This window comes from Ascidia mentula, chromosome 4 (genome assembly GCF_947561715.1).
Source record: "Ascidia mentula chromosome 4, kaAscMent1.1, whole genome shotgun sequence".
NCBI classification, from domain to species: Eukaryota; Metazoa; Chordata; class Ascidiacea; order Phlebobranchia; family Ascidiidae; genus Ascidia; species Ascidia mentula.
Genome location: NC_138569.1, coordinates 16,539,144 through 16,558,839, shown reverse-complemented (window position 1 = coordinate 16,558,839; position 19,696 = coordinate 16,539,144). Strand labels below are relative to the sequence as shown.

At 40.7% G+C, this 19,696-nt stretch overlaps 1 protein-coding gene across 5 annotated transcripts; it reads right to left on the bottom strand.

Moving 5' to 3' along the window:
• Positions 1–338: 338 nt before the first annotated feature.
• Positions 339–19,559, bottom strand: LOC145897265 (partitioning defective 3 homolog). 5 transcript variants are annotated; one of them, XM_082985470.1, is made up of 31 exons: positions 19,414–19,559; positions 19,134–19,273; positions 18,648–18,752; positions 18,449–18,575; positions 18,108–18,212; positions 17,377–17,471; positions 16,823–17,221; positions 16,113–16,270; positions 15,895–15,993; positions 15,227–15,353; positions 14,714–14,831; positions 14,514–14,646; positions 14,277–14,412; positions 14,132–14,216; positions 13,967–14,073; positions 13,751–13,885; positions 13,552–13,669; positions 12,628–13,131; positions 11,906–12,058; positions 11,574–11,744; positions 10,486–10,608; positions 9,829–10,056; positions 9,238–9,371; positions 8,883–8,982; positions 7,949–8,063; positions 7,377–7,505; positions 6,972–7,025; positions 5,989–6,070; positions 5,182–5,414; positions 3,454–3,503; positions 1,782–1,920 (listed from the first exon to the last, which is right to left on the bottom strand). In XM_082985470.1, the coding sequence occupies exons 2-30, from the start codon at positions 19,251–19,253 to the stop codon at positions 3,467–3,469; spliced, it is 4,230 nt and encodes a 1,409-aa protein (XP_082841596.1). In that variant the 5' UTR covers positions 19,254–19,273; positions 19,414–19,559; the 3' UTR covers positions 1,782–1,920; positions 3,454–3,466. The 5 variants fall into 5 exon arrangements, with proteins under 5 accessions (XP_082841592.1, XP_082841593.1, XP_082841595.1 ...); XM_082985466.1 differs by lacking the exon at positions 3,454–3,503 and having other exon boundaries at positions 339–1,920; XM_082985467.1 differs by lacking the exons at positions 3,454–3,503; positions 9,829–10,056 and having other exon boundaries at positions 339–1,920.
• Positions 19,560–19,696: the final 137 nt, after the last annotated feature.

Genomic DNA, 19,696 nt, shown 5'->3' with positions numbered 1-19,696 from the left:
GGAATCCTGTCGGTACAGCGAAACTACAAGCGGAACATGTTTTCCCGATCATTATGAAAAAAACCTCCAAAAAAATCTTTTATGTCGGAAACTTATGAAAAAATATCTTTTATGACGAAGACTGATGCACTTACAAGCCCAAAACAAATTTGGTAAATTCATTATGACGCATCAATAACAAAAGCGTTTCACCACTGCAGTGATTTTTCTCAGTGCTTCGAGCTGCTGGCGATCACCTCTGCCCAGTATCATCCTATGGACCTCCTAGAACACTGCGTAATCGAGGTTGGCAACCACTGATAACGAATCACGTGTTTACAACAACTTCTTACAAAACAGCCAACAGATCATACTTTATTCTCGCTGCAACACTGATCACGGCGTAACTCACAAGCGATGAATTGGGGCTGCCGGTCTGATCACACCGTCATTTCATACAAAAAACAACCACCGCAAAAACTGCATTTGCAAACTGCTTACCGCGTGCGGACAGTGTCAAATGCGGCGTATAACAATGACAGGATCGACACGATTATCGCACGTACATAAAACACACTCGACTTGGAGATGTACAGAAAAATTTGGTGTGCGCTGGATGCTGTACCTTGTGGCTACAATACCGTCGTCAAGCGTTCACTGGACGCCAATAAGGCGCGTTGTCGCCGCACAGAGGGAAATGACTGAGGTTTTGGACGATCAAGTACAAACACGTACATACAGGGCGATTGCGAGCGGGAACTGACAGGGATCACGATTGGGTAAAAAAGCAGGGCACGAAATGAATCGCGCACCACAAAGAATCGCAAACGAAATAACGAACGAAGTCAATTGGTATGTGGAAAGATAGAAAAAGATGTTCTCGAGTAAGTACAAGGCTAGGTGTCAATTGCATAAAATGCGAGGATTTACAGTAGAACGACGTTGTCTGTTTCAATTGTACGACAAGTACAGCAATTGCCTCGTTGCTCGATTAGATCCGGTAAAAATAAACACAACAGTGTAGAAAAATAGGTTTTAGGGCACCGCGGAGTGTGGACGCACTGCAAGACGCCAATCTATAAGTTATACGGCGCCGAAATTTCGATTTTCTCGAACGTTCCAGTGGTGCCTTCGTTGGGCTGGGATTGCATGAGTTTCCGGTAGGCCTCGCGGTTTCGACTGGCTATCTCAGACGCGGATGGCGAGGAGGAACCGCGATCATCGTAACCTTCATTCCATCTACGATTCGATGGGGAAAGTTCTTTCGCCTTCAGAGGGGCGTTTTGAAAAGAAGGAGAGCGTACACGAGGTGGCGCTGCGGCGGTGTAAAACTTGGACGGCGTGTCTGTGTACACGCTGTGGCGATGGTTGACTGGCTGAATCCAACGAGGCCCTCTTACGCCACCTGGCGATACGGCACTTCTGCGAACCACAACTGCCGGCGAGACTTTATTTTGCACGCCTACGTCTTTGTTATCGGTCTGAATCACGTAGAAGCTTTGCGGTGGAGGCTCGGGACTCTTTTCCCGCCGGTGGTAGCCATGCTGTCCCATTGCGCCGTAACGTTTCGGGCCGGATTGTTCCGCTGTGTCGTCGTAGTACAACGTTCTGCCCTTTCGTTGCTGGTTGGAGGTGGAAGTTTCAACGTTCGATGGCGATTTTTTGACAACCCTGCTCTCAGTGGAGACGGGAGTCGCGGGAATTGGAGGGGAGGGCCCCGGTGGCGACTTCTTACGTGTGCTGTTCGGCTTTTGCCGATTATAAAACTCGAAGTTGTCGAAGCGAGACGAACTGGTCTGTTTTATGACACGACCTGGACCGGAATGTCTCAGACTTGAGTTAAGCGCTGGGGTTGAATCGTTAGCAGCTGAGGAGGAAAGTTTCCGCGTGTTGGTTTGTTGCGATTCGTCGTCGGTTGACCGGGATCCACGGCGGGGTTGTCTGTCGCACAGCGAAGTATGTTAAAGTAGAACTAATTCGATAGAGGTATGATCCTTTTGCGTGTAAGCAAACAGGGATTTGATTCACCAACGTCTATCAAAATATGCCTTGCGTTAAATAATATAGAAAGAGAAAAGTGACCACCATCTTTAATTACAAGCATTGGTTATAGCAGTGCCGGTTTTTTTTGTTATAGATTTACGGGAAAAATTAGAGTTGGTGTTTTCGGTTGTTGCTCAACAGCATTACATTTACATACAAAATAGAGCTAGACAAGTCCTACAAAAATAGCCAAAATTGGTTACAGCATGGAACAGAGTGCTACAATTGCGGCACAGCCTCAAAATCATGAAGATTTATAAGGGGAACAACCACGAGACTAATAGAAAATAGGTGCGGTCCAAAACAACAACAAGAACACCCTGTGAACAATAAAGTGGAAACTGGATAGTAAGAAAAGTGCGTCGTCATGCAATTGTGCTTGTCACGTGATGGCAACGAACATCGATGCTTGTGACGTAACACGAAGCCCGCAATGAAACGAAGCAGTGAATTGTGTTTTGGACAGTTAGTGAATAGGCGCGAAGCCGTTAACGCATTTCCACCAATTTAACGTGATATGTGTTGTGAAATGCTGTAAATGCAACAGAAACTTCATGGCAAAGCCGTGCTCCTCATAAGATAATATGCGTAGTTTTAGTATGGGAATGAAGGCCGCATACATGTTAAGGACCAAACCAAACGAAACGAATGAAATCAACACGTTACAATCAATTTTATTCTAAACGTTAATTTAAAAAAACAGGGCATTAAACTATGATGATGAAAACAAACCGACGAGGGCTTCCTTAAAAAATGTTACCCTTGCCACGCCAATCCATCGGTTTACTAACGTTTGTTGTAATAATTGGCCAAACAAATTTATTTATTTTGCTTTGTAACACATTATATGTTTGTGGCTTCACTGCACACGTGCGATTCAAGTGACGTCACTCTACCTGTAGGGACAAACAACTCCGACATTTCCTACTACCAGCATCTCAGATCTAAAACAAATTAATACAGAGCTCTACAACATTAATTACTCTATCCGCACCACGGCGGTGCGCATCTGGCAGAGTACGAGGCGTGCATATTAAGACAATTAAATATTATCGAAAATACCAATAGGTTTATACATGGCAAAAACTTTCAAGTTGTCAAAGCAACTAAAAACAACACCGATCGTGGTCACAAACTTTGCCGTCAAAACAATGTCGACGACACACTCTAGTGAAGAGTGATTAATCGAAAATCGACGACTTACGACCAGATTCACACGTTGTTGACTAGGTCTAAAGTTCCCGGTCAATAGTACACGGTTACCGTGCAAGTTAGTCACCATTAATGCCGCCTTTAGATGTTACAACCGGTTAGAATGCTAAGTACATGCAGGCTACAATGTTAAGGGGCCCTGTGTTATGATGCGGCGCCCCCTAGTGATGTCATCCACGGGCGTGCAACAATCAAGGCAGTTGTCGACTCGCAACATACCTTTAGGGCGCGTTTAGTGTCTCTTCCCCTTCCGATTACTACTCGAGTGTCTATAAAGGTAAATACCGACCACTGTAGTAGTGCATGGGGTAGTAGTGATATGCCCGGTACAGGATTTAACCGGTTGTGGAGCAGCGTGCAGGCGGAAAGATGGATCCTGTTTAGGTGCTTAATACCAATTAAGGCCATGAAAAACTTGTTCACCATGGCCCTAGGGACCATGCGATTGAAGTCCAACGGTGTTTGTAGTGCAACATTGTTGCAAAAGCAATTTGTCCAGATAATTGTTTTGGCCCCGGAATTCTGAACCCAACCACCCATCATGAAATGTAAGCAAAATCATGGTTCAGCTCCAGCCTGCAGCTACCCACAACCGGAAATACAGAGACGACGTTATTTGCGGAGCTGGAATAACCAACCCGCCTCGCTACACACAGTAGGTCGTGCATCAGTTGTAACACCGCTCACACCCAGCCGTTAACGGCGTCAGTCAATCGAGGACGGACACATTATACCCGAACGTAGTCACGTGCGTGTGTGTTCAACACGCGTATCCAGACCTGGTTATTTCGTTGGGTGCGGGTTGCCAATGCTTGTTCTTACTTACACGGAGGTTTCGTGCACGCTCTCACTCAGCGAATCTATGTCCAGTAAACTGGCGTGGAATGAAGACACACGTTATGCGTTGATAGAGTACAGGTATATACGTATATGTTGGTATTACGTGGTATGGGGAGTTTACACGAACACGTCGCCTCCTGCAGCAATTATCGAAAGCACTTGTGTAGTGGTGGAAACACGTAGACCGGACCTTTGAGGAAATGACGTTAGCGGGAAGCTTTGGAATTACAGCGTTTGTGATTTATGTAAGTTTCATATATTCGCTATTTTAACAAGTAAACCGTTTGCATGGTTATAACACTACCATTGCTGTTGGGGGAAGAGTATTTAGGGAAAAAAGCATTTACACATCTAACAACCTTTTGTTTGCCAAAACTACGATCCAGTAACAAAGGGTTGTAGCTGCTTCCAGTCTATTTATGTCTTGAATGGCTTATTGTAATCTTGTCTTAATTATAGTGCGGAAGGTCCACCACGAAACGCCACACATTCCCTGTAACGTATACTCGCCAACTGACACAATAATGTCAAGCGTGGCGACGCACACTCAATAAGCGGGAGACGCCCCGGTATAAAACACTTAATGGACCACCCCGGGGCTTCAATATGACGTAGATCAAATCTATGCGACCTCTTGTGTGGCGAATAAATAGGGTTCAAATGGGATGCTACAATAAGTGGGCGGCGGTGCGGGGCAGGTCCTAACAAGTCGGTGGCAATTTTATTGTAGTAGCGAGTTTCGGACGCTCCCTGTCGCAATAAACGTTTCACGGGATGTTTACGTGGTAACAAGCGGGTTTTCGGTTGCCATAGAAAGGGATTGTGGAACAAATGCTTTCGATGAACTGCTGCAGTGTAGGTGGAGGTTTTGCATATCATAACATAAGATCGAAGGGCGAAGAAGAATTAAGTTTCGCTGGGATGCGATTTTCGTTGGGTCAACACCGTGGCTGATGAAACTAAACTACAATGTGATTAATAAAAATGATGAAACGAAGACTACGGATGAAGCAACATATTTTACCTATATGCAAAATTATCAACTACGTGCATTTGCAACGAACACAAAAACGTCAAAAAAAACTTCCGACAACCAAGACCACCCACCTGGGAAGCGAACTGTACGTATTCACGTTCTCCGTGAACTTCCGATGTTCGTCTTTCTTCAAGTGTTTCATTGAGCGCGGCGGCGGGGAGGGAATCTGTTCGTGTTTGTTGTAACGCGGGTCGGGCGAAGTCGGCTCGTGTCGGCGTCCAGCGGCTCCTGTTGGGTAGCGGTGACTCTGCATCGCTGTGGGGTCGACAGAGTGGCGGCCAGAAGCCGATTCCTTGTGCCAGGTCTGACATAAGATCAAAACATATCAAAATGCGTGCAAACGGCGCGCTATGTGCATAAATAAGAGGGGTCTCGAACCAGGAAACAGAGTAAACACGATTTTACTCCATAACAGATGTGTTGCACAAGCAATGTGCGACATCAACCAATCGAAAAAATTACGCAACCACACGGTGTGAATTATTATTTTGCGACAGTGTGACAAACAAACACGGTAAAGAAAATTACGGAAACACAATATCATGTTGCAAAAATTGAAGACCGCAAGCTTGCGTTTTTCAACTCGTTTGGGTCCGTGGGTACTTGCTGGCCAATTTTTTAAACTATGTGGAACCCCATTACCGATGACAATTGTGATGTCCCTACACAAATAACCTTTACAACACTATAATTATCATTGTTTGCGGACACCCTCGAAACGTCATTGTGGAAGTTTAGGGACTCCATGCACCCCTAGTTAAGAAACCCCGACCTAAACCCTACGCATGAAGTAAACACAGTGTGTGATTAACACGGTGGAAACCGCGTCCGAATTTAACTCTTTTTCTTTTTCAAAACTCGTATTGACAACAACGTACAATGGGGTCATCGTGTTTGATCCTCTGCATCGCTGTGACTGGGACGCTAGGAGGACGAGGTCTCTCGTAATTCGTGTTCACCCTGCAATGACAAACAGATGGGTTGCTTGCTGCAATAAAGATGGGTGTTGGTCCGGGAAGATGAAATTTAACTCGGCAAGTGAGAGTTTTATCGGGGAAGCGATATTCTCGAGGGGGAGATACAAATCCTATTGCACTAAACCACACGGGATTGACTGAGTCAAGTTACAGCGTTACCGCACTGTGACTTGAGCTATGAAGTTTCCGGTTTGGCACGTTTTGTAACATTTCAAAGCGAGCGTCGCAGCCTTTCAACAGTGGTTTCGGGAAAATCGGACGGTTAAATTAAGCTCCGTAGAGACACTGGCGCCAGAATAAACAATCGGAAAGCTTACGCCTGTGGGTTTAGATCACAAGCTTACGCAGTTACATGACAATATTTGCCCGCGCGTGCCTGCCGCCTCATCCTGTTATAAAAGATTCGGTGGCTCGACAAATACGCCAGCTTTTGCGTCCCTGTTGTTAGGTTGTTTGTCAAGAAGCGCGAAAATCTATTCAAATCCGCGTTATAGTCTGGTTTCGCTCCGTGGTGACTCGCTCGTCGCCAATGCTTCTATGTCAACATGTACCTTATTGTAACTTCGGAAATCCAGGTGGTTGGACTGGAGGTTATAAATGAAAAAAAAACTTGCCTACAGATCAATATCTCGACTTGTTTCGGAATAGTCACATGAATTTATGCTTTTGCAAAGCATAATTTTTTGGGTCAAGATTTTTCACAAAGCATACTATAGTTAGTTGGAAAAACACCCGTGTTGGTGCATTTTGTCAGCTGGACCGTCGAAACCCACTAACTATTTTAAACTGGCTGTAACGTTTGGCGTTACTTCAGGTCAAATGACATGGCAACTACTCGACATACAATTACTTGCTGTCAAGTTAAACCCTCATCGCACACCAACCTCTTTTGTTCCTCGGCCTGTTTGTTGCGAAGTTCCCGTGCCTTCGCCTGGATTCTAAAAGGCAAAAAATAGGGTTTTAGATGAACGTTGACGATTTAAAGAAGGATAATACGGACTCAATCTTGGTTTTACGACACAGACCAGTAAAATACGTCTTTATGTAAATACATAGCGCTAAGAACAACAGCAACCGTATACTTCCCATGATGTCATAAGATAACTTAGCCAGGTGAGCGTAGGCAAACTAACACGTGATCACACAACACACAAATACCTGAGGCTCAACACAACATAACGGCACAGCCAGGCGTCATAAACCCACTCGACCGTTTCCGGAAGGTAGCGACGCCCACTGATACGTCACTATTATTACGTTATCGGAACAAACAAAGACAGCGAACTCACCTTTCGTTTTCCTCCTTCATGCGTTCGAAATCCCTCTCCCGGCGAGCTTCCAGATGTTGTTTGTGAAGTTCATTTTCACTCATTCGTGATTTGGCAAAAGGGTCGGGCGATCGTTTGGTTTTGTTAATTCTTGGAAATCAGGTAAATACGCAATAAATTTGTGTTGTAGCTATGCAACCGCCATTATCAAATTAACTGCACGAATGGGCTGGATGTAGGCAGGCATTGATTAAAGGGCAGCCAATATTACCACAATACCACTGTTTCGACGTAATATATCTCAGCAGTGCAGTCTTGGTGTGACTTACAATGATCCTGATGAGACATAATAGGTCGAACCTGTGGCCCTGTCTGCAGCTCACAGTAAACAAATATTATTCGCTCCATTGATTACACAGGATTACAGCTTTGCAAAGATGATTGAAAATATTCCACGGTTGAAAATAAAACAAAGGTTGCCCCAGCACAAGGAAAATGTAAAAAAGAGCTTGTTGGTATATTGTTGATAAAGTGGAATTAGAGAATCCACGCAAGAGTTGTACAAGAGAGAGTTCGGGATGCAGTATACTTACTTGAACAGGCCAAAGAGCTTGGTCCCTTTTGTCGCTTGGCGTTTTTTGTTTTGCTTCAAAACGCTGTCATCACTGGAGGATGCAGTCGAGGTTCTCTGTGCTCCCTCTTCGTGAACTACGTGTCGTCACAAACGTTTAGTGAATGTCAGTATGAGAAGATAGTAATTAGTGCTACAGAAATCAGTAAATAGTACTACAAGGGGAATCATATTGAGAAATTTGGAATACTTTAGTGGATGGAAAAGATCTACTTAGGTTTTTCGCGAACAACTGAAATTACTTCTGTTCGGAATTTGACTACTGACTGTTGTTAGTGCGATGAGAGATATAAGCCACCTCAGTACTGAGAAAAACAAGCAGTAATCACCTTACATATAAATAGAATTAAGGTATTTGATCATTTGAACCATGTGCGTATTACATAAACCTTCCCACAAGCAAACACAATGTACGTTTGTGATTGTGAGGGAGGGGTGGTGATCAGTGTCACGTGATGCAGGCGAAAGCAAAGAAAAAAATGCAAATCGATTTTTCACACGCAAACAAGACAAGAACACCGGGCATACCGTTGTTATCTGAATGAAGCGATTCGATTGGATCCGATGGAGTGACGTCAGCACACAAAAGCAAATACCAAAAACATGGTGATGTTAGTTAGTTGAGGCATGCAGAACAGATTTCAAACACATTCAAAGCAAAATGTATATGAGTATAATGTACAAAATTGGTATGTGTGTGTGAAGTTAAAAAAAATCACGTTTAATACACCGCGGAATGCATGGCACCAATTTAACGATATCTTCTGAAGACAGATATCTTCTACTGCGTGGGGTGCCGAAACATGTTGTAGGCGGGGAATTTGGAAGGTGTCTTGAATATTTAATTACTGATTTCTACATGCACGAGAGGCGACTCGCTGGCGTTGTCAACTTACCGGTTTCCATTTGTTTAACCATTGGCAAATCGCCCGGCATGTCATACGAACGGTCGAGGGCAGCTCGAAAGCTGTCGTTAAGCACTCTCCCGCGAACCACCTTAACACAAAACCGCATTGCTAGTTTTTTAGGCCGGTATTTAATTGCAGTGTTTCCCAATCATTTATCGGAAAAGGGACGAAGTCTGGTTTATTTTATACTATTACGTGATTTTTAGTTAGGACTGGGTCTTTGTTTCCAGTAAAACCTCACCCTCAGTTGCTTCGAGGAATACAGTGTTTTTAAACATTTTTCATAAACATACACAAAATGTTTGGGAAACACTGTGCTACGCAATGTTCGTTGATATCCTACCCTTGGCAGTGGACGCGGGTAGGGATTTTCTTTGCTATTCTCAGAGGCATAACAAGTCTCCACGGCCGTCTGAAGGCTTTCAAGGGAACTGGATTTGGCGATACCAAGCGTGGGCCCGACGTCTACATTGCGACCTGGGCAAGCCAAACGCAAAATAACTACGTGGTGACTAAAACTAAAGCATGTCTGGCTGGATAAAGGGCTAAATATGACAGAGGAAAGCTTTTACTGAGCATTACAAACAACTTTACCACAAAGCAATAAAAAGTTTTACATCAAACTTTAAAGCGTGCATTTATGCTATTTGTGTAGCAAATAATAACTGATAATAAAATTCTTTACTTTAAAAACTACAGGTTGTCATGCAGCAAATATCTACCAAACATAAGAGGTTTGAAACTATGGTGGGAGCTTCTTACAATAGTTGAGTTAGATTGCATTCATTGAGCCACAAACCATTCCTTAGTCATAAACTCACACGTACACACACATCGATGCAAATTACCATACGGACGATTTTAAGCATAGACGCGGAGCACAAACTTCAAGTGCGTAATTAGGCCCTGGCAAAACAGGAGAAGGAAACTCTACCTGGAAGATCGAGATACTGAGAAGAGGAATTTTTACTTCCATTGTAAATAGGTGCGGCGGACTGCGCAGTGGCCCCGGTGGCAAGCAGGGATTCTGTGGAAATCGACTTGCGAAAGTTGTGGAACTGTGGGCCGTTGTCGGTCGCCAGTGGTTCAAACTGGACACTTGTATTGGGCTTTTTGCCGGGCCCTCCGGCTTGTGTGGGCGACGACGGGTTAAGATGAGCGTCTGTGACACATGCCAGGGTTTCGTTGTCTGCTATTGGCATGCAGCAAATTATCGTTATTGACATGCAAATAAGGTGACATTGAGTGCTGGGCTTGTGCCACATAAAGTGCCGCTGTTTTTTTTGCATTGAAAATGTTAGGCAGTGCAAGTAAGTACCAAAAAAAAATAACACAACCCTGGGAAGGATTATATCAATATGACGCTAAAGTTACACAGAAAAAAATACACAAAAAAGAATTTATTTTGGCAGTTGGTTTGCTAAAATGCCAATCATCGCATACCTAAATACTACCTACTCAGAAAGTTGTCTAGAAATTAAAAAAAAACTTTGTGCAAAAAATACAAACTGCAAACAATTTGTCATGCAAGATCACTCTTCACAAACCAGTCAAATAAAATCCAAACATATATTTGCATCCAATTAAATACCTGCAGAACTGGAGTTGTTGCTGTTTTTGGTCAGAGTGTACTTGGGTTTGTTGAGAGGTACTGGGGAGGATAGGTTTCTTACATGGGATGGAGTTTTCTTACTCGGCTCTGTGTCTTTTTTACCTGAGAAAATGGATGGTGAGGGAATATATAGATAAAACATCACAATGTGGCAATTTGTTTTTAATGTTGTTTTGAGAAAAATGTTGATATCAAAGCCAGGACATAAACCTAAAAGAAGAAAAAAAACTAAAAAAGGTCAGAACAGTGTCTGCAAGGTTGGTTTTCAATCAACTTTGCAGTTAACAAGGACAGAAAGAAGTAATAAAAAAATATTAACAGAAGTCTTCAATCTGAGACAATGTGAACGAAACAATATTATTACAAACATACAAGCTGGAATGTAAAATTAAGATAAACCACATGAATTATTTACCATGTCCAACACCTCTAAAAATACTCACTACACCTGAATGGAAATTATCAACATGAAATGTTTTGAAGGATTCAACTCAGCAAGTTTATCAACCAAGACACAGTTAATAAATAAGTAAAATTAAAGCAGGTACTTCTAAGGATAGATGCAACAATTTTCCACTCTAGAAACTACTGTCAATTCGATAAATATGACAACACATAATGAATTTATCATGAAAAAATCACTATGGATGATAAATCCTCATATGAAACTAAGACACAGACAGTCTACAATCTAGAAGCATCATGGGGATGAAATGCATACCAACTGCAGAAGGACCATCGTCAATATCAATAGAACACAGAGACATTGCCTTTGCCAGTTTGGCTGGATGAAAGTCTGTGTTTTTAAGACAGGTAATGTGCATGTTTTTGGTAAGAAACAGAGCAGTTTGTTGTTCACAAAAGTAAAAAAAATTGTTGGGCGACATTGCTTATGTACAAGGTTCAAATCAGTGAAGTTTACTACAAAAAATCTTTCGCGAAAACAGCACTTATACAATCAAAATATGTTGCCAGATACTTTGAATTATGTAACATCATCATTTCCTTCAACACATTTTAACCAAAAATATTCAAAGATTTGTCCAGAAGAAAGATTTGATATTTACCCATTTCTGCAGTTTGTTTGCTTTTTTGGGATTTAGGACCATCTCCATTGGGGAAAAACCTTGTGACTGCGTCCCTCCGTTTCTCTGATATTGACTGTCGTATTGCTGATTCGCGATTGAAGGGGTCATAGCCGGGTGATATGGGCCAGTCATCCTCACTTACAACTACATCTAAATTATATCATTTTGGTTAATCAGGTTGTTTGATGTTTTACTTGAATTATTCAGAAAAATCGGTAAAGTTATACATATATACGGTAATATTACAACTTGAGGCACACATATTAACAACAACCAAAAATTATACTATAACATAAAAGGAAATACTGTACCTGGGTTATCGGGAGAGATAGGCCGGCCTTTACCAGAGGAATGGTCAGTACTAGAAACACTGCTGATTGTGCCATCATTTCGTCGTTGTAAATTTGATTGTTCCACACGGTTGCGATTTACAGCGGATGCTTCTGTATCTGTGATTTCGTTTGCTACAACACAGCATCTAGGTCAATATTATGCTTGCACTTCTGAAGCTGTTAGTAGGGTTTAGGGCATATGAAACACATGCATTTGCAAATATGGCACCACCATGCTTGTAGGCCATGTTTTATAATTGAAACCTTATTAGACCATGCTTTATAGCAAAGAACCTGAAGAGGAAAAGTTAAACTGATGAACAACCTTATAATGAATCATGTGGAGAAGTAAATAGTTTTAAAATTAGCCTTGCACAACTCGACGTACTACTAGTGCTACAGCTAGGGTTCACCACTGCAAGAGATATTTTTCCAAACACTAAGACTATACAAATATGAGCTACTTGCATTCAATGCATGTATGCATGAAGAGGTTAGAGGAAGAGTTACATAATGTATTGTATAAGTGCAGACATAAGAGTCATAAGCATGAGATGAAGAATTGATCAGACCATGCACAAAGTACCACTCACTAATGGAGACAGCCCAAGAGCAGAGGAAGAAAGTTTCAAACATACCAGACAAAGAATAGTGTTGACCATTCGATAAAAGGACTGTGCAGCCAAAGGGTAATGATCTACCTGTAAGGCCTTCGAAAACTGGCCTTCGTGAATCTTCAGAAGTGGGTACGGTACAGTCAGTAAGCGCATCAACATCACTTTTGATGTTTTTTAAAGACAAGGATCGCTTTGGCACACGGTGCGTTCTGGGGATAGTCCAAGTGGCATAAGCTCCCTGGGTCGTTGACTGAGATGAAGGTGTTGGGGAAGTAACGGAAGATCGAATGAGATTGCTGAGGAAACTAGATGACGAGGAGTTGAGAATCTTTTCTCGGACTTTGCTAACCACTTCCACATCCAGCTTGTCTGTGTCATTGCTCACGGAGCGCGATCTTTTTGGATTTACATTGGATATACGCCTGGCCACTGCCCCAGTTGCAGATGACCGACCACGGCGTTGCGGCCGATCTAGGGTTGTGCATTGAAATGATGTGTTAACTTCAGATATGTCTTCCGATCCAAAAGAAGTTTCCATTAGAAGTGAAGGCATAGACACTTGCTTCACATGTACAGGTTTCGGAGCATCTTCAGTAAATTTGAGTAAAGGGGACAATGACACAAAAGCTTAAAAGGCCTGCTGCTTGTTCCACAGCAAAGTCATCATGAATTGCAAGATAGCTTATATTCGGTCAATGATGAAGTTACACTACATTGTACACACTAGAACACATTAGTATTTATGGGCTACATTAGTTTTGAGTTAATAGGTTTTCACAAAAACGGATGATTGGGGTCCACATCACACAACTTTAAGAGCAGTTTGCCCGGCAATGTAGTCATGGTAAGCAGTTAGCTTACGAGTACACAGCCACATGCGCTGCTCAAAACAAAACAAGTAGCCAGTTAATACAGCCATAGGACTTTTACAGCATGGATAAAAATGGTTTTGCTTCAGCAGTGGCTGATTAATTTGCAATGATATTTTGCACACACGTCATTATGTACCTGTTCTATTAAGGTTGTGAAACTGATCTAAAATGGAATCGGAATAATCGCTGCTTGCTTCTGATGAAACATGAGATAACATTCCATCTGGATTTGCTTTACGACGGGCGATGACCATCTGTGAAACACAGTAAACATGTTTTTAAGGTGTGCAAACATTACTTGCGTGAAATGTATGGGAACTGTTATATTGACATACTTGTATCATGCCACGCACATTGCCTTCTGTAGACATTGAGCCTCTTAAGACATCTATTGCTTCATGGTTTGTGACGCCAGTAAGGGAACGACCATTTACTTGGATCAGTTGGTCATTGGCCTTAAGACGACCATCCTGAAGTAAAGAAATTATTTGTATTAAGAGTTCTGTGTATGTATTTTGACAAAGTACTCAAAGCATGTAAGTTAGTTGTACCTGCCAAGCTGCGCCACCATGGAAAACTGATTTAACAAAGATACCAAGATCCTGGCCAGTTTTCTTACTCTGGTTACCTTTGAGACTTATACCAAGTCCTGCTGAACCTTCAATAAAAATGAATGTGCGTTACCTACATTACTAGATTTTGGAAACTTTGCATACCTGTATCGTTTAAAGCAATTTCGAACATAAAATACTCCCTCAAATTGTCTTCACTTATAATTTTATCAGTTACAGGATCATCTTGCTGTAAAATAACAGTCATGACAAAATTGTAGGTGGATTAACTTATTACTTGTGTACATACCAATTTCCGTGGCAGAGTTTCGCTTTGCCGGCTTACTGAAAGGGTGACAATAGAACCAGAAGGGATGCTTCGCAAGATTTTCACAACTTCTTCTTGTAACAATCCGCTGAGTTCCTGATCATTGACCTTTAATAACCTGTAGATAGAAAAGATAAAAACATGGTTTAGAGGTATTTACTTACTATATGGAATATAAACTAAGCTTTATCAAGAATGAGGTAGTATAAACAACATTACCTGTCACCCGCCCTAAGCCTTCCATCAACAATTGCTGCGCCCTTTGGCAAAATATTTTTTATGTAAATAGGCCCCGGATCCCCGATTGTTGTCGTATCCCTGGCAGTGATGCTGAATCCGAGGCCTTGTGCTTCTAAATTTGTACAGTCCGGTCAATAAAATAGAGTGTTTGTGTTTAATCAATGCTGTAAGCCACTCACCTTTCTTCAAGCAGATGGTAATTTGATTACCAATTTTCCGTGTATACAAACTTACATTGTCGTATGACTGCTGGGCAATCAATGGAACTTTGGATAGGGGTGAGCCAGTGGGAGACTCCTGGAACCAAAAACATACACACAAACTTTTAAGACGTTGTTACACAAACATTATTTGTTGCCAAGGAAACAAAACTAAAAGTAAATATTCAAAACTAGGAAGTGGAGCATATTGTGTTGTACAGTACATACATGTGATACTTTTTCAGCCTATTTAAAACACAATTATAAATTATTATACATTTCAAAAAACTTATGCCCAACATATAATTTAAGACAGAAAAACACAGACAATTTTTGTTTAGTAAATATTCAAAAGTGTCATACTATATTTCCCAAGATATGCCTAAAATAACTTGATAAAGTAAGCCTTAAAAACTGCAGTATTTAAGCAACATGACCCACTGATACTAAACCGCTAGCTGTGGTCAACATAATCGAACAACTGCAACTTACATGAGTCGACATTGAAGATGCAGAGGCCGATAGCTGAGATGCAGATAGTGCAGAATTGCTACCACTTAAACCTTGCGGTGATGGCATTGTGAGAGTTAATGCTGGTGGTACAGAGGACTGCTTTTTTCTAAAAATAAAAACCTGAGTCAGACCCCGAAAACTAAATCAGTATTAATCAATGATCGCCATTCTGATAAAGTCATTAGTAGTTTAACTCACAGTACTGGCAGTTACAACACAGTTTCAGACTATCAGGCAATACATACTGCTTTAACTGATAACAGAATGATCTCAACCACATTGTTGCATGGATTCGTGGTTAGATTGTTATGTTCATCTAGGAGTAACGCAGACAACAGACATGGAGAAAAAATCCATTGTGGTCTGGATAGTTAAACCAATTTATATCCACTCATAAAAGGGGCTGGTATTTATACAAGTTGCAAACAGGCAGGATTTATTCAAATGTGAATACTCGTTTCATTGAATTAACTGTTAAAAAATAACTACAAGTTCATTAACTGCACTTGAAGTAAATTTAAAAATAATTCAAGTTGTCTTTTTTCAGACCAGTGGGTCTAATTATTTTTTTCAGGTGCTGTATAAGTTACCTAAAAATACATTTCTGCAGCAAACTATTGTTCAACCAAATATACATGAACACATACCTGCTAGGAGTGGAAATGTGCCTTTCTCTTTCTTCGACGGGAAGTATCCTAAACTGCAGCTCAGGGTAATAAAGGGACTCCTTGAGAATGGCATGGGCTCTGTAATAAAACACCCCGGCATTTAATAATGAGTATGTTCCGTGGCATATATGAACTATAACGGGAAATATAGTTACTGGTGGACAGCATGCAATCATGAAGCAAAACCGAAGACTTACACATCAGGGGTCAAATCCAGCAGTACACGGTGATTAATTTCCACAATGACATCACCAGGTTGCAGCAGGTCCTCTATATCCACCCTTGAACCGGGTATGATGGATTCCACCACCAAGCCGATGAATTTGCTTGCTTTTGAATCAAAGTAAGATCCAACCTAAGTTATTGTTGTGTTAGCATTCAGTTGCAAGAAACGGAATGTCAATTAAATTTGCATAAGTCTGGCATGGCTAAATGTCCAATCTACACACAATATATGACAAAAGTTTACTGTTGGAGTGTTTTGTTTATATTAATATATAAGGTATATGTGGAACTGTTGTTTGTTTAAATATACAAATTTCATTTAAACATTTATACACATGTGATTGTTTTAATCAGGATGGAATTTCATATGGTTTTAATTCTGACACAAATGTTATAACATACGATTCAAACTATATTTCATATATATTGGAAAACATCAAAAATATATTTCAAAGACAATATTGAATTATTTGTTACTGAAAATATATAACTTTGGTTCTGTAATATGTATACAGATGCCCACTGTTTCCATCTATAAGTTCTCCACAGTGCAGCTAGGTGTGACATTTGTATGAAGCTCACAGAATTCCTATTTTTGGCATCATGCTTATGTATAATGTTTTTCTTGTTTAATTTACAATTGATATTTTACATTCATTTATATATATAAATATATATATACCTGAAAACCTAGTGGCGTTCCGTCATTAACAAGCACCAGTTCCTGAGATTCACGGTAATACCAAGGCAAATTTAATCGCTCGGAAAAGTTTAATTGCTTCATGTTGTCAGCCAGGTTGGCAGATAAGTCTGATTGGTAAGAACTGTCATAATAATATTCCCTTTCTGTTCGGTTGTATGGTGGGCCTTCACTCTCCAACGACTCAGATAATCCACTGGCCATTGACTGGCGGAACTTGTCCCGTCTAAAATATATCCGAGAGTCGTTGTCCGGTGGTTTGTTGTTGTTATTGTTCGGTTCCTCCCGCTGGATGGAATTGGAATCCCGTGACCTCCTGGTGTATCTTGATGGTCTTCGCGACTCTCCTATGTCTGATCCGTTGAAACTTGATGGGTCTCTCTAAAATGAATGGAGGCAATTAATATTGCTCACTGCAAGCAATAAACTGTCAAACAAAACATCTGCTGCACCAGTTATGACAAAATTTTGTTCATATTTTGCATGCAGTGATGTAATACATCATGACACATTTATAAGTAAATAGCTGTTGGTACCTGACTCATTGAGTTGAGTGGTGATCTATGGTTGTTAACAGTACCTGTACCAATCACAGAAGGGTCACTTTCTCGGCGCACCACTATTTGCGTATCTAAACATAAAATGTTTTATTGCAACAAACAACTGGTACTGACTGATGCAATTGATGTTATTTTTTTACAATCAAGGAACAAATATTTTGCAACAAAAGTAATCATATATTAAAATAACTGTGTATACCGCAAGTTTAACTAGCTTTTACCTAATGTTAATTAAGGTCATTTAAAAATAGCTTTCTGCTTTGGGGAGTTTTGGGTGTATATACAGGGGGGGTAGGTGTGTTTGTGACATTTAATGCTTCACTGCTGCTAAATACTGGGCACTCGCATAACTTCAACCAAATACAACAGTTTCTACGATGGTATTCTAAACAGGAAGGTCCTGAACTTTCCTTTGCTGACATTGCCACTTAAATAAACTAACTATTGCCTTTTAAAAATAACATTAAAGCATCTTGAACAACGGATCAACAGCCACTTGCTTCCAGTCACACACTGTTTACAAAGTCATCAAAGCAGCTTATTTGAACCAACCATTAACAACACACAGCAACTAGCCTCCACTGCAGTAAAAGCAAACAACATGCACTGCATCACGAACTGCAGCAATAAATTAAAAAAAGACAGCAGTCAGTCAGGGCATTTATGTGCATGTGCACAGATTGCATGGTTTAAAGTTATTCACTTACTAGATTTCAATGTTTCAATGCCAACATCCACCTCAAGTGAACTGTCTCGGCTATAGAATGAACTTCCTAAACTTCCGTGGTCAATGTATCTTTGTCGATTGCCACCTGCGCAAACATAGAATGCAATTGGCTTCCATACTTTTGCCTTAGTTGAATGAAGATTACTTACATTACTCATGAACATAACATTAACACATACATATACCTAGCGTCATACATCCACAAAATCAATTAGCCTTTGATGAAAAGATATAGCACAATAAACATGCTTCAAATAAATAACAATCTGAATATAAACAAATTATAGTGGCCTATCTATTCATACAACAAACATGTAATACCATTGGGAAGGTCATATGAATGTTTAACAGCTGGTCTCTGCGGCGTGCTGCGGTCGTCTGAACTGGCTACACTACCCAAGTCCCAGTCTGTGTGATGAGGCTCATCTTCTTCAAATACTGCAATCAGCTGCAAAACAACAGAGTGCCAAGTTGTCACAAGTCACAGAAGTGGGTCAAGAAAGAAGGGTCCTTTAAAAACCTTTTCTTTGTCTTCAATAACATCTTGAACCAAGTCATCCCAATCTAATATACCTCCATCCACTGCACTTCCTAGTTGTAGCACTCGTACCCAGTAATCTGAGTTCTGAATAAATGTATCAGATGGTTAACAGGTTATTTTACACAAAAATACATGTAAATGACACATGACACTACTGCCACACCACAACCAAGGCAATATTTTGTCGACTGCCCGCGTTTCAAAAGCCGCGGATCACCTAAAAGGGCACTTGTTTCTCAAGGACCTATTAGACAAGAGTTTTCTCATTATAGTTTGTCTATTTCACTCCAGCCTGTTGCTATGGCAAAGGCATCAGTTCAATTTTATTAAAAAACAGATCATAGTCGCCCCTAAACCACTTCCATTCATGCTTGAAAGAGAAACAGTGGATATCACTATCAATTGAAAGTAGGTTACAAACACTTTTGTCGGTGATTAGTGGGGTTGAGCATTTGAACATGTTACCTTGCCAATAATTTTGCGGTATCTGGCACATGCTTGTTTTTGTAGGTCTGCAACGGTTAGGTTATCTTTCCCACAAGGTACCACAACTCTAATATTTCCAAAGCAGACAGTCACTTTCATTGTTGCTACAACAACTACTCCTGTACAAAAAATAAAATATTACAACATATGTTAAAAAAAAACATAACATATATATATATAAACAATGTCTTATTGTCAAATTTATTGTTTTTCTGGCAGTTGGTTAACAGTGAATTGCATCAAAAAATAGTATTCTCACCTGTTTATAGATAATGATTGCCAAAATTTTCATTTTCAAGACATAATCCAGCATTTTCACACACAAACCAAAAAGACGTCAGCACATGGTTATAAAAATACAGATATAATTCTTGTGTACAAACCTAAAAAATATTTCCAGCGATGGTACCTGGACAAAAACACACGATTAGGGTAAAAAGGTAAATTTGTTTTTTCTTCCTCTACAAAAATCGAATCCAAAGCGTCTTATAACAACATTCGCACAATGCACCAGCATAACGACCAAACTGGTTGACGCCTAC